Source organism: Lithobates pipiens, unplaced genomic scaffold, assembly GCF_037356315.1.
Source record: "Lithobates pipiens isolate NorthernLeopardFrog02 unplaced genomic scaffold, aLitPip1_a1.2 Scaffold_8, whole genome shotgun sequence".
Classification (NCBI taxonomy): Eukaryota; Metazoa; Chordata; class Amphibia; order Anura; family Ranidae; genus Lithobates; species Lithobates pipiens.
Window position 1 is genome coordinate 489,152,771 of NW_027507903.1, and position 12,693 is coordinate 489,165,463.

The following is a 12,693-nucleotide window of genomic DNA, read 5'->3' on the forward strand; positions in this document are numbered from 1 at the left end:
CTGTGCCCCTCCTCCTGAACGTAAACTGACCTTGCTAGCATGGATGCTGGTCCAAGTTGGTGTGGTCAGTTTATGTCTAGTGTCATCACATGCAAGAGCACAGTGCACCTTTTATCTTCTGTAGGCAAAAGGCCATGCCTCTCCTGCCACTGCACTAGGCTGAGAATAAGGGGAAGGGACATTATACCGCCGCAACAGACGGCGTTCCATTGCTATGGAAATGCTCGGCAGCAACATTTCTTCCTGTTATGACGTAATGCCCCAGGCACTAGATACGCCCACCAGCAGGTCTGTGCATGGTTGTAGAAGCCACAGCCATCATGTGACCCGCATTGATATATGAAAGCCGTAAGGGAATGTTTAAAAACAAAAATAGAAAAGCATAGTCGTGATTGGCTTACATTTACCTCTTAAATGTTTGTTTCATGAGTAAGCTTTACAACCACTTAAGGTATGGTCAGTTGAAAAATATATATCATTTGATTGCAGTGGACGGGGGATCTGTTCCAGTGATGTGCGTCCCCCCACTGCACACCATAAAGCCCAAGGCATCCACCTCGCCTGTCTATGATTTGGCCTGGCCCTGTCTGTTATGGTTTGTTGGCCATTTATGCATTTTAGGGTGGCTTCACTTCCTGTCCTGGAGACACAACAGGAAATGAGAGGAAATCCCTGCTAGACATTTGTCACCAGAACAGGTGTCCCTATTAAAAGATGTACTGTTGAAAACCAAGTACTGGGTTTCCCATCACTTTCTGTCCTGATCAGTGCTCAGAGGGTCTATTGGGGAGGGTAAATCTACTCTGTAGTGATGCGCACAGCAATAATTATAAGTCTCCTTAGATCAGTGAGTCAATTAGTGTTATATTGGAGAATATGAACCTGCTGCCCCCTTTTTGGGTGTCTGGCGCTCTGAGCCTCTTTCTACACCCAGTATAGTTTATCGTTGTGAGATAAATGGGGTGATTTTCCTTGTCTGTCTGTAAAGGACTCTTGACCCACTGCAAGATTTCACCATTATTGCAGATGGACTTTGCTTACTGGAGTCTGCAAATTTAGCAAGTTGCAGCATGTGTGTTTTTTTTATTATGTTTCTATAATTCTAAAGAGTTTCTCCATAACCAGAAGTCATACAGATCATTCTCATTTGCCTAGGCACGCTTCCAGCTATAGACCCAATGACGAACTCTCGCAATGACCGTTTAATGAACCGTTTTCATGGCTGGAATGCAACCAATGAGATTCCAGATTTCCCTAAAATTTTATATTTCAGCTCCTGGTTTTGATCTGATTTGGCTTACTCTTTATATGTGGTCCATCTTTGTTTCATTATGGGGTTTGATAGGCAACACATCAATGACTTGTCTTGTATGTGCAGAGCCAAGCTCATTTTAAAAACGAATGCAAAGGGTGTGTTTTGATACATTGTATAGATTTTAATGAAAAAACACATCTACTCCCTTTACTTTCATTTTACAAAAATCCTGCTTTCTACCCTGCTTGGGTTTCACCTAAATCCTTCAGAGAATGGACATCTAGGGGTGTTATACATGTACAAATTTGTAAAAACATCATCATTTATACCTTTCCAGACTTAGCGAAACATACAGCATACCACAAACAGAGTTGTTTAGATACCTCCAAATAAAAATAAAAAAACTTTCACACCACTGTTGAATACTACAACCTCACTATCTCAATTGACTCGTTTTTTAAGCTATTTGTAAAGCCGCGTACACACGGGCGGACTGTCTGGCCTACTTAGTCCGCCGAAACACATTTCAGCGGACAGTCTGCTCGTGTGTGGGCTTCAGCAGACTTTTTCAGCTTGCAGTCTGGCGGACTAAGTATTTCGGAATTTCCGTAATACTGTCCGGACTCGCATTTCGGCGGACAATCCGCCCATGTGTGTGCCAGTCCGCCGTACTTTTGAAATGAGCGGACTTTTCCCGCCTGGAGAAAAGTCCGCTCATTTCGAGCGGGTATCCAGGTAGGCGGGGCCCGCGAAGGAGACGTCGCTGGCCCCGCCGCCTGGTATGGACTTAAAGGGGAACTCCAACGCCGAAAAAAATCGGCGTGGGGGTCCCCCCCCAAGTCCACAACAGGCCCTTGTCCGAGCATGCTGGCCGGCCAGGAAAGGGGGGCGAGCGAGCGCCCCCCCCCCTCCTGAGCTGTACCAGGCCACGTGCCCTCAACATGGGGGGGTGCGCGACCCCCCCACCCCAAAGCACCTTGTCCCCATGTTGATGAGGACAAGGGCCTCTTCCCGACAACCCTGGCCGTTGGTTGTCGGGGTCTTCTTCTTCTCCTCCTCCTTCTCCTCCTTCTCCTCCTCCTCCTTCTCCTTCTCCTCCTTCTCCTTCTCCTTCTCCTCCTTCTCCTTCTCCTCCTTCTCCTTCTCCTCCTTCTCCTTCTCCTCCTTCTCCTTCTCCTCCTTCTCCTTCTTCTCCTTCTCCTTCTCCTCCTTCTCCTTCTCCTCCTTCTCCTTCTCCTCCTTCTCCTTCTCCTCCTTCTCCTTCTCCTCCTTCTCCTTCTCCTCCTTCTCCTTCTCCTCCTTCTCCTTCTCCTTCTCCTCCTCCTTCCTTCTCTCCGACCGGAATGCCAGGGACGCACTGCGTGGCCCCTTGTCACTATATAAGTGGCCGCGCAGTGCGTCCCTGGCATTCCGGCCGGAGAGATCGTCGAGGCAGAAGAAGACCGGGCCACCAGCTGTAAAAGAGCTATAAGAAGGCGCGGTGGCCCGGCAGAAGAACCGAAGAGAGGGACAAGACCCCCGAAGTTGGGAGAAGAGGCCGGCGGCGAGGAAGAAAGCCGGACTCCTCCCGCTAGCAAAAGAGCTACAAGAAAATAGCGGAGGAGTCCGGCGAGAAGACCCCCGAAGACGGAAGACCCCCGGAGCTGTGCAATAAAGTATTTTATCTCGTGTGTTGTGTTTTTTTTTTTTTTTTTGTACTTTTTTTATTTTACAGCTGAATGGGTAGGGGTACATTGTACCCCATACTCATTCACATAGGGTGGGGGGCCGGTATCCGGGGGCCCCCTTATTAAAGGGGGCTCCCGGATTCCGATAAGCCCCCCGCCTGCAGACCCCAACAACCAACGGCCAGGGTTGTCGGGAAGAGGCCCTTGTCCTCATCAACATTGGGACAAGGTGCTTTGGGGTGGGGGGGCCGCGCGGCCCCCCCTTCCCCAAGGCACCCCCCCATGTTGAGGGCACGTGGCCTGGTACGGCTCAGGAGGGGGGGGCGCTCGCTCGCCCCCCTTTCCTGGCCGGCCGGGTAGCGTGCTCGGACAAGGGTCTGTTGTGGACTGGGGGGGGGGGGCCCCACGCCGATTTTTTTCGGCGTTGGGGTTCCCCTTTAAGTCCATACCAGGCGGCGGGGCCAGCGACGTCTCCTTCGCGGGCCCCGCCTACCTGGAGACGCGCTCGAAATGAGCGGACTTTCCTCCGCATGTGTGGGCGAGTCCGTTCATTTCAAAAGTAGGGCGGATAGTATGGCGGACTTAGTACGCCGTATTAGTCCGCTCAAAAAGTGGTGTGTGTGGTCAAGTCCGTTCATTCGAAAGTATGACGGACTGTCCGTCGGATTGTCTGACGGACTAAGTTGGCCAGACAGTCCGCCCCGTGTGTACGCGGCTTAAGAACAATCCACATACTAGAGGTACAATATCTATTTTATATACCGTATATACTCGAGTATAAGCCGAGATTTTCAGCCTCTTTTTTGAGGCTGAAAGTGCCCCCTCGGCTTATACTCGAGTCACCGCTGTCTGACTGCTCGATCAGCGTATCGAGCAGACAGACGGCGGACATTAAAATTCAAAAGCCGCGCCTCCTTCTCCGCCTCCGCCTGTGATAGGCGGAACACTGAATTTCCCAGCAGTCAGTGTTCCGCCTATCACGGACATCCGCTCATTCTCATACTACGGACGAGTATGAGAGGATGTCCGTGATAGGCGGAACACAGGCTGCTGGGAAATTGAGTGTTCCGCCTATCACAGGCGGAGGCGGAGGCGCGGCTTTTGAATTGTAGAATGGCCGCCGAGAAGAGCGGCGATCCTGGAGCGGCGATCCATCGGCACGGCACGGGACGGAGGAGGCACGGGACGGAGGAGGCACGGGACGGAGGAGGCACGGGACGACGGCGGCTCGGGACGGAGGCTTGGGACACAGGTAGGCTGGACACACACACACAGGGATGGATGGATGGATACACACACACACACACACACACACACACAGGGATGGATGGATGGATGGATGAATACACACACACACACACACACACACACAGGGATGGATGGATGGATGGATACACACACAGGGATGGATGGACGGACACACACACAGGGATGGATGGATGGATGGATGGATGGACACACACACAGGAATGGATGGACGGACACACACACAGGGATGGACGGACACACAGGAATGGACAGCCATGTCTCACCCTCGGCTTATACACGAGTCAATAAGTTTTCCAGTTTTTTGGGGGTAAATTGGGGGCCTCGGCTTATATTCGGGTCGGCCTATACTCGAGTATATACGGTACACATTTGCTGTTGCATGCAACTATAGACAAACCACAATTTGGAAGCCCTGGATTGCATTGACAATGCCACCAACCTTTGACAACCAAGTGCTATTGCCATGGTAGATGAAACAAGGAAATGTATAACATTTATTCTCTAATTGCAGTATTGGCTCATGGCCTGACCCCACGGACATTCCACTTCTCCACCTCTTTCTTTCTCCTTCCTCCTTTCTCTTTCTTTCTCCTTCCTCCTTTCTCTTTCTTTCTCCTTCCTCCTTTCTCTTTCTTTCTCCTTCCTCCTTTCTCTCCTTCATTATGATTTCCATAATTTTTTTGAAGTTTTAATTTTACTTGCTTAAATAGTCTTTTATGTAGTTAAGTTTTATAAACGATTATTACTTGTATATTAATATAATACCTTGAATCCTATACACTTACCATTTACAGCATTGTTATTTTGCACTTGACATTATTTATTTTCCTTTAGAATATACTACTAGATTTTTTTTTTTTTTTTTCTCTCTTCTCTTTGTATATTAGTGTTACATGAATGTTATTTCTATGATGTGTTACTTAGGCTCGGTTCACACAGGGGCGACTTGTCCAGGCGACTTCGCCGCCTGACAAGTCGCGCCCCGTTCTGTACTACGGAACCGTTCTAATAGGAGTGACTCAAGTCGTTCCGACTTAGAAAAAAGGTTCCTGTACTACTTTTGCGGTGACTTCGAGCGACTTGCATTGACTTCTATACAGAAGTCGTTTTGCAAGTCGCCGCTGAGGTCGCGGCAGGTTGCGGCGCTGCAAGTCGTGCCGCCTACTGTGTGAACCGAGCCTTATATAATGTATTGTCTTTTTTGAACTCTACAATAAAATATTTTGACAAGCAAAAAACACATTTACTAAAAACGGACACGTGTGAATAGACCCTAAGGCCTCGCGCACACTACAGCTCAAAAATAGAACGCATTAATTCCAAATGTGCATAAACTGGATTTAAACCTTTCTATGTACAGGTTCTGCACACTTGTAACTTTCTACCAATCATGTAAAACATGGACATGGTTAGTGATGATGCTCTGCCATGATCACCAATATCCCCTTATTAAAACGCATGCTAAAACCGATAACCCACAGGTTTTCTTTAACTACGCAGAAGATGGTTTTTGAAGAAGTCAGGATACTTTAAAAAAAATATTTTTATCTGGTCAGTGAAGTCAAGATGCCTATTGGAGCGCTGTATTCAGTCTCGGCAAAAGCTGATTGGTTTGCAGCTGTTCTGTTGACAGTTGTAAATGGATGCACGCAGCGTGTAAAAGCCACTTTCCGGGAAGCGCCATTAATCGCCTCCACACTGGCGCTGCCGGAGCAAGGCACATACAATGGAAAGATGCAGAGTGGGAGCCGAGCGATGAGTCATAGAGCTGGAATTACAGCTAGGAATTTCCTACCAGGCCGGTCCCCTGTCTTAAAGGAAATATTTACTGAGAGAATGAAGGGGGGCCATTACTGACCACCTGAAATTCTGTTTGCTCAGTTGTCTAGCTTTTGATTTAAAAATCTGGAACAGGTATGCAGATGTGGAAATTCTCTCCTCTCCTGGAATGCTCTGCACTGCTGAAGGACTCAACTCCAGTGTGAAAGGAGCAGTCGGTGGTAAAGTGCCGCTATTTTTAGCGTCGCTTTACCGTTGTTTTTTCAGAGCTTTTCGGCTGCTAGCAGGACGCTTTTAACCCCTGCTAGTGGGCAAAAAGTGTTAAAATCACCCGCAAAGTGCTGCTGCGCACTGCCAGCGGTTTGGCGTCGCTGCCCATTAATTTCAATGGGCAGGGGGTGCCTTAGGAGCGTATACCCCCGCTCCTACAGCGATGCAAAGATGCAGCTTGCAGGACTTTTTTTACCATCCTGCCAGCGCTTGGGCTTTCACACTGGAGTGAGGTGAGAGGAGAGGCTCTTTACAGGCGCTATTTTTAGTGCTATAGTGCCTGTATTGCGCCTCAGTGTGAAAGGGGACTAACTCTCTTCTCATGAAATACTCTGTATTGCTTGGAGGATTCTGCTCCTTCCTCTATCCAGCTCTCCTCTCCTGAAATACTCTGCACTGCGGAAGAGCTAGCTGTACTAACAATGTGATAATAGTACAGAGCTCTCCCCACTGAGCTATTGTGTTCTGACAGGGGGATGCCTTTTGCGTTTGGACTGTAAACTATCCATTACAAGCAATTTAAATGCCCCATAAAAATACACTAAATTGCTATTTGCAGCTCTATAAAGTGAGCTCATTGGTGAATTGTAATTTTGGCCATGTCATTTTGACCCGGTGCATTTAGGGCAGACTGGCAGTTATGGAAATCTTTGGTTTCTATACATGTATAGACATCTGCAGGTGTGAGATGTCAGCTGTGGGGAGGTGTCTCTTCACTGAGTTGCTGTTTTGAGAAGTTTTCCCCCGGGATCCATCAGTGGCAGATGGTAAACGCTGCAAGAGCCTGTGTATTGCACTCGCAATCCTCTCATTATGGGTGCAATGTTCTGCAGGCTTCAATGCAAAAAGTACTAAATGCAAATCTATCAGTGTTGTATTTACTACTTTTTGCAAAGCATAGTCTGACTTTAAAAAAAACAAGATTTGTTAAAGCAACCTGTTCATTTTTAAATGGACAGCCAACACAGGGAAAGGGATGATAAAAACAGACATTGAGCTCTTTTTTTTTTTTTTTTTTCTGCCGTATTGCATTCCTGTTCATTGTGTGCACTGCAACGCATATGTGTCAGAGCTGCGGTGCTTTGAGTTGGGGGTGCCATTGAAATTGTATTTATAATTTTTTTTTTTACATTTTTGCCTTTCCTTTCATACTTTAATATATATTGTAAATTGGCCACTAGAGGGAGCAAACCCTTTTTCAGTCACTTGGACAATACCGCTGAACTGTTGCATTGTGAGATATCGGGAGGCCTAAAGTCTAGGGAGGCTTCGTGTTGGTGGTCAGTGGAAAGTGTCTCCTCACTACTTCTGGTTCTCCATTTAACTTCTGTATGGATGACAAGTTACTAGAAATCGGGAAGGTGAATTCCCCCCCCCCCCCCCCCCCCCCCCCACCAAGGGGACACATACAGCAGTAGAAACCTGACATGGCTCCTATTCTTTCACACTCCATTTAAAACTTGGGGAAAAATGGTTTGGCTTTGGGTATCCTCTGGCTTGGTATCCAAAGTGTGGATCTGGGTTGGGGAGGGGGGGGGGGGACCACTTGGCACTAGTCAGTACATGCATAGAAAGGTTAACTTTAATTGACTGAGCCTTGCCTGTCTCCAATATTATTGTGTCATGTACAGTGTCTAAATATACCCATCATATGTAGGTGGAAAGTCCCATCTAAATCTGGATGGGTCCAACTGTTGCTGGGGAAGAAGGTTATATTAATCCCAACACTCGTGCTGTAAAACAGATGCAGCTCTTTATCTTTCCGTTGTGACAAATGCACAAATCTCGGTGATGTCACCCCTGAAGATTTGCCAGCATTGGCCTGGTTTGGGGACACCTTTCTGAGAGCATGACAGAGCAAAACTGGAGCTTTAACCCAAAGCAGCCTGTTAGGATCTATCTTCTGAGCAAAATGTGGAATGTGGTTGATGCAGACTTATGAGATTGCCCTGTGAAAATTCCTGGCTTGGTTTTGGGTTGTTCCCATCCTCCTTTTGTGTTTCAGCTACTGTTATGTTCTTTATAATCTAAAACCAATACAACCCCAGCAGGGATGGTGGGAACCCCCATAATGAACACAGCAGGTGTGCAGACCCAGTGAAGGGATCAATGGAACCCCTCATAATGTGCAGAGCCAGGGATTTGGTGTAGGGGTTATGGGGTACCCCCTCATAATGGGTACAGCAGGTGTGGAGATGAGGGACCTCAGTGCTGGGAGGATGCAAACTCCCTCATTGTTGGTACAGCAGGTATTTAGACCCAGAAATTTAGTGTGGGGATGCTGAGAGCCCCTCATAATGGGCACAACAGGTGTACAGACCAGAAAGCTTTGGCCCAAGGATGATGGGTGACCCCCAAAACAGATGTGGCAGGTGTACAGACCTAGAAACTCAGTTCAGGGATGGAGAGCCCCTCATAATGGGCACAGCAGGTGTGCAGACGAGGGAACTTGGCATAAGGATGATGGGTGCTCCTCCTGACAGACAGTTGTACAGACCTAGGAAGTCGGCGCAGGGTTGGTGGAGCCCCTCATAATGGGCACAGCAGGTGTGCATGCCCCAAAAATCTGGCACGGGAGCTCTTGCCTTTGAAGTCTCCAAAAGATAGAGGGGCACATGCCAGGGATGGTGCAGGGAAGAGGTTTTAACTCCACATCCACCCAACATCAAAATATTTTGGTAGCCCTTTTGAGTTTCTAAATGTCTCCAGGCTTTAGTTGCCAATGCCATCTAAATTTAAGGTCTGGCAGTTCTATGTAAAAGCTGACCTTTTAGAAATTGGACTCAGAGTTGGGCATTCAGTCAGGCTCTCATAGCAAGTCATTCATCCCTTTTTTTAGGTGCCAAACTTTAGGGCCCTGGCCTGGGTATCTTCGGTGTCTTTCATCCCCCATTTCCACTGCTTTTCCTAGACTTTTTCCAATACTTTATTTTTTATTTTTTATTTTTTTCACCTCAATGTGAAGGTTCCTCAACTTCTCTGGTCTGTCTTCTAACTGAATCCAGCAGCACATTCTGGCCAGTGGCTTGCCAGCGACCTTACTCCTGTACAGATGGCTATAGACCACCTTTGCGGCATCCTGCACATTTATGCACTCTTGAAATGTTTACACTTGACCTCATGTTATTGGTGGCTATATCCCTGAAATGTAATTGTGCATCGATCTCATCTGTCTGCGTCTTTATAGTCTAACTTATACTTTGAAAAACTTTAACAATCTTTTGAAAGTAAGAATGCACCTACAAAACACTCACTAAATGTTTTTTCACTTTTTTTTTTTTTTTATTTTTTTTTTTTTCATACAGATTCAATATAAAGTATTGCCAATGTATAGCATAAAGAATTACAACTGCCCAGGGTGGATAAAAATCAATGGGTTATTTAAATCTGATTTATTTTAGTAAAATAGATTTTTACTCCAAAAAGCATCTAGAGTTTTTCTATTTGTTACGTTAATAATTTAGTTTAATTCAGCATGAAATGGGCTTGGTTGTGTAGCATGAGGCTGTATATTCTGCAATAATTACATTTTTGGTAAACTCATTCAATGAATCCAAGCTCTGCAAGCTGAGGTAACATGCACTGCATTGATGCATTCACACAACTTCACAGTAACCATGAGAGAAAACACAGTTCAGGAATATTCCTTTATCCCATTGTCTTGCAAATCTATGTACACTACAAACTGTATGATTGAATCAGTTCTGATATCGCTGTTTTACTAACCCGATAGCTTAGTCTAAATTGGAAACCTTCATTTTTGTTAGCCTTGCTGGTAGTTATTAAATATTCTATTTATTTGCTAAGTTTTTACATTTTAAAGAGAACCTGTCATTACAGATCTATCATGGCAGCGCCTGTTAGCGGGCATCCACTCACCTGCTGCAGCCATGTCCCTCACCCTGTCACTGCAGCATCGCCAACTGTTCCATTAACGTGAATGGCACTGTCTGTGTCAACAGCGGGTCAGAGGAGCTGCTGCGGGATAGATGATGGTTGCTCTTTAAAAATTATTTAAACCAAGATTTAAATAAAGCCTTTTTACTGGTGCTTTAAATCTACTTGATTTAATTAATAGCCACCCTGCAACTGCCACTTTTATTTTTATTTATATATTTTTTTTTTTTTTTTTTTTTTTTTTTTTTTTAGTCACTGCTTTCAGAAAATATTTTTTTGGAGGGGTTCAAGTAATGGACCTACAATTAATTTTAATGTGTGCAAAAAATCCTGGCAGTGAAAGGGTCAAACGCCCTTTTGCATTTGGCCAGGAACCTGAATCTGTAACAGATTTGGGTTGATGGTCATGACTTGTCAGCTCAGTCGCCTGATCGTCGTTATCATTTTTATCACAATGCTGTGTCACAAGCACAGGGGGAACTTATGAAAAGTGTCACTTCCCCCATCATAAGTTAGAGTCCATTCACACAGGAGCAACTTTGGATCCGACTTAAAGTCGTCCCAAGTTGCCTCAAGTCGCGCAACATGATAAAATCAATGTAAGTGAATGAGAGCCGTCTTAATGCACACTACTGAAGTCGCTCCGACTTCAGAAAAGGTTCCTGTACTACTTCAATCCGACTTCTAGGCAACTTGTACCCATTGATTTCAATAGAAGTTGCTTCCAAGTCTGATCGAAGTTGCTTCCAAGTCTGATCCCCTGTCTTAACTGAAGCAACTTTCCAGGAAGTAAAAATAGTTTTCTAGGCAAACCCCTCCCTCCCACAGAGCTGATTATTATGTGATTGGCCACTGGTAAAGTCTCCTCTCCTGGAAGCAACTTCAAGTTGCCTTGTAATGCCTCAAGTCGTGCTGTGATTCATACTCAAGTCGTGTCCAAGTTGCCTCCCAAAGTCTCGCTCAAAGTCGTGTTGCCCCTGTGTGAACGGACCCTTAGGGTAAGCAGCGACTTGCCTGGCCACAAATGGAGTGTAAACCCTGTGATCCTGTTTGTGTTTTGTTGCAGTTGGGGAGGATCGTCGGGTATCCCTTCTACCTGGTCTTAGTCATATTCAAGAGGCTTTTTGGAAAGTCTGCTCCTGCCATCACCTTGGAAAGTCCTGATATCAAATATCCGCTGAGACTTGTCCTCAAAGATGTAAGTTCCCAACCACCAAATGATTTACTTTGTATGGTTTACCTGTTTTATATATAGGGCTGATCATTTTTTTATTCACAGCCTTTTATATTCATTAAAATAGTCCATTATGGGTGGAGATGTGCTTTTAGCATTCTCTACGGACGTACTACAGGATGGTTGTGCAGAGGCAGCACTGGGATCCTCGGTTCAAATCCTAACCTGGACACCATCAGTATGGATTTGCATGTACTGTCTGTGCTTTGGTGGGTTACTTCTGGATATTTGGGTTTCCTTGCACAATCCAAAGACAGGCTGGGAACTTAATTTCTCTAGTATGTATATGAATGCATGTGTGGTGGGGCTGGGACTGATGTGACTGTATAATATGTAAAGTACTGCATAATTATCAGAACACTGTAGAAAAATAACCTGTATCCAATCAGAAGGCAATTTATTGCACTAGTGTTTTTGTTTGTTTTTTGTTTTTTTGTTAGTAGGACTGCAAAATGCAGTTTCAGACCTATGGTCAGCTGAAAGCACCCCCTATGCTTTGATTCTTCGCCCCCTTCAACATCCTATACTAACGTCCCTTTGCTCTCCCCATTCAGTTTTGGGAGCCAAAGGAAAAAACTTGTGTGTTGGAAGATGTGCCAGGCCAATTGGTACTGTCACATGGGAGGTCCAGGCCTTTAAGGAATCTGGACACCCTGACTGGGTATCTCTGCACATGAGCACACATTGCTGACGTTTTCTTCACTCCCCCTGGCTGGAGTGGTGGGGAAATTACAGAAGACAAGTGTGTGGTGCTGGGGGAGACATTCTTGCAGTGTTAACACAAATTATGTAGAAGCAGAACACTGAAATTTGCATTGGGATGCCATTTAAAATGATTAGCAAATTTGTGTGTGTGTTTTCCCACGGCACATACGTTTAAATGAGACCTACGTGTAGATAAACCTTGAAAATTAACTTTGCTTACTTCCCCCCTTTTTGACCCAGTAAATAGATTTTTAAAAGTGTTTTCGTTTTAGAGCTGTTCGATAAGTGCAAAAATGACCTGTAGATCCTGCCAGAAATCTTGCGAGCTGATCACTTCGCTCCACCCGTACTGCACGCTTTGCCCTTGTTCTCCCCTTTGTAATTTGTCATACGTTTTAACAGTTCCAAGTCGCACCCTATTGTCAGCAATGGAACCGTTCAAATTGCAGCGACTTTGAAAAAGGTTCCTGCGCTACTTGTTTCCTATTTTTGTTGCCACTTGCAGAGACTTATGTTAAACAGTCAAGCCTCAATAAAATTTGACATGTAAATCGCACTGCTCTGCGGTTTTGCTGAAGTGGCCCAATTTCAAAGCCGCACCAGTGTGAACCAGGGCT

The 12,693-nt window shown here is 45.7% G+C and overlaps 1 protein-coding gene across 1 annotated transcript in view; it reads left to right on the plus strand.

The window, feature by feature from the left end:
- Positions 1-12,693, plus strand: part of CYB5R3 (cytochrome b5 reductase 3) — a 35,303-nt gene that overhangs the window by 3,498 nt on the left and 19,112 nt on the right. The window contains exon 2 of the mRNA XM_077469019.1: positions 11,204-11,335. Coding sequence (XP_077325145.1) covers positions 11,204-11,335 — 132 coding nt within the window. The remainder of the gene's footprint in view (positions 1-11,203; positions 11,336-12,693) is intronic.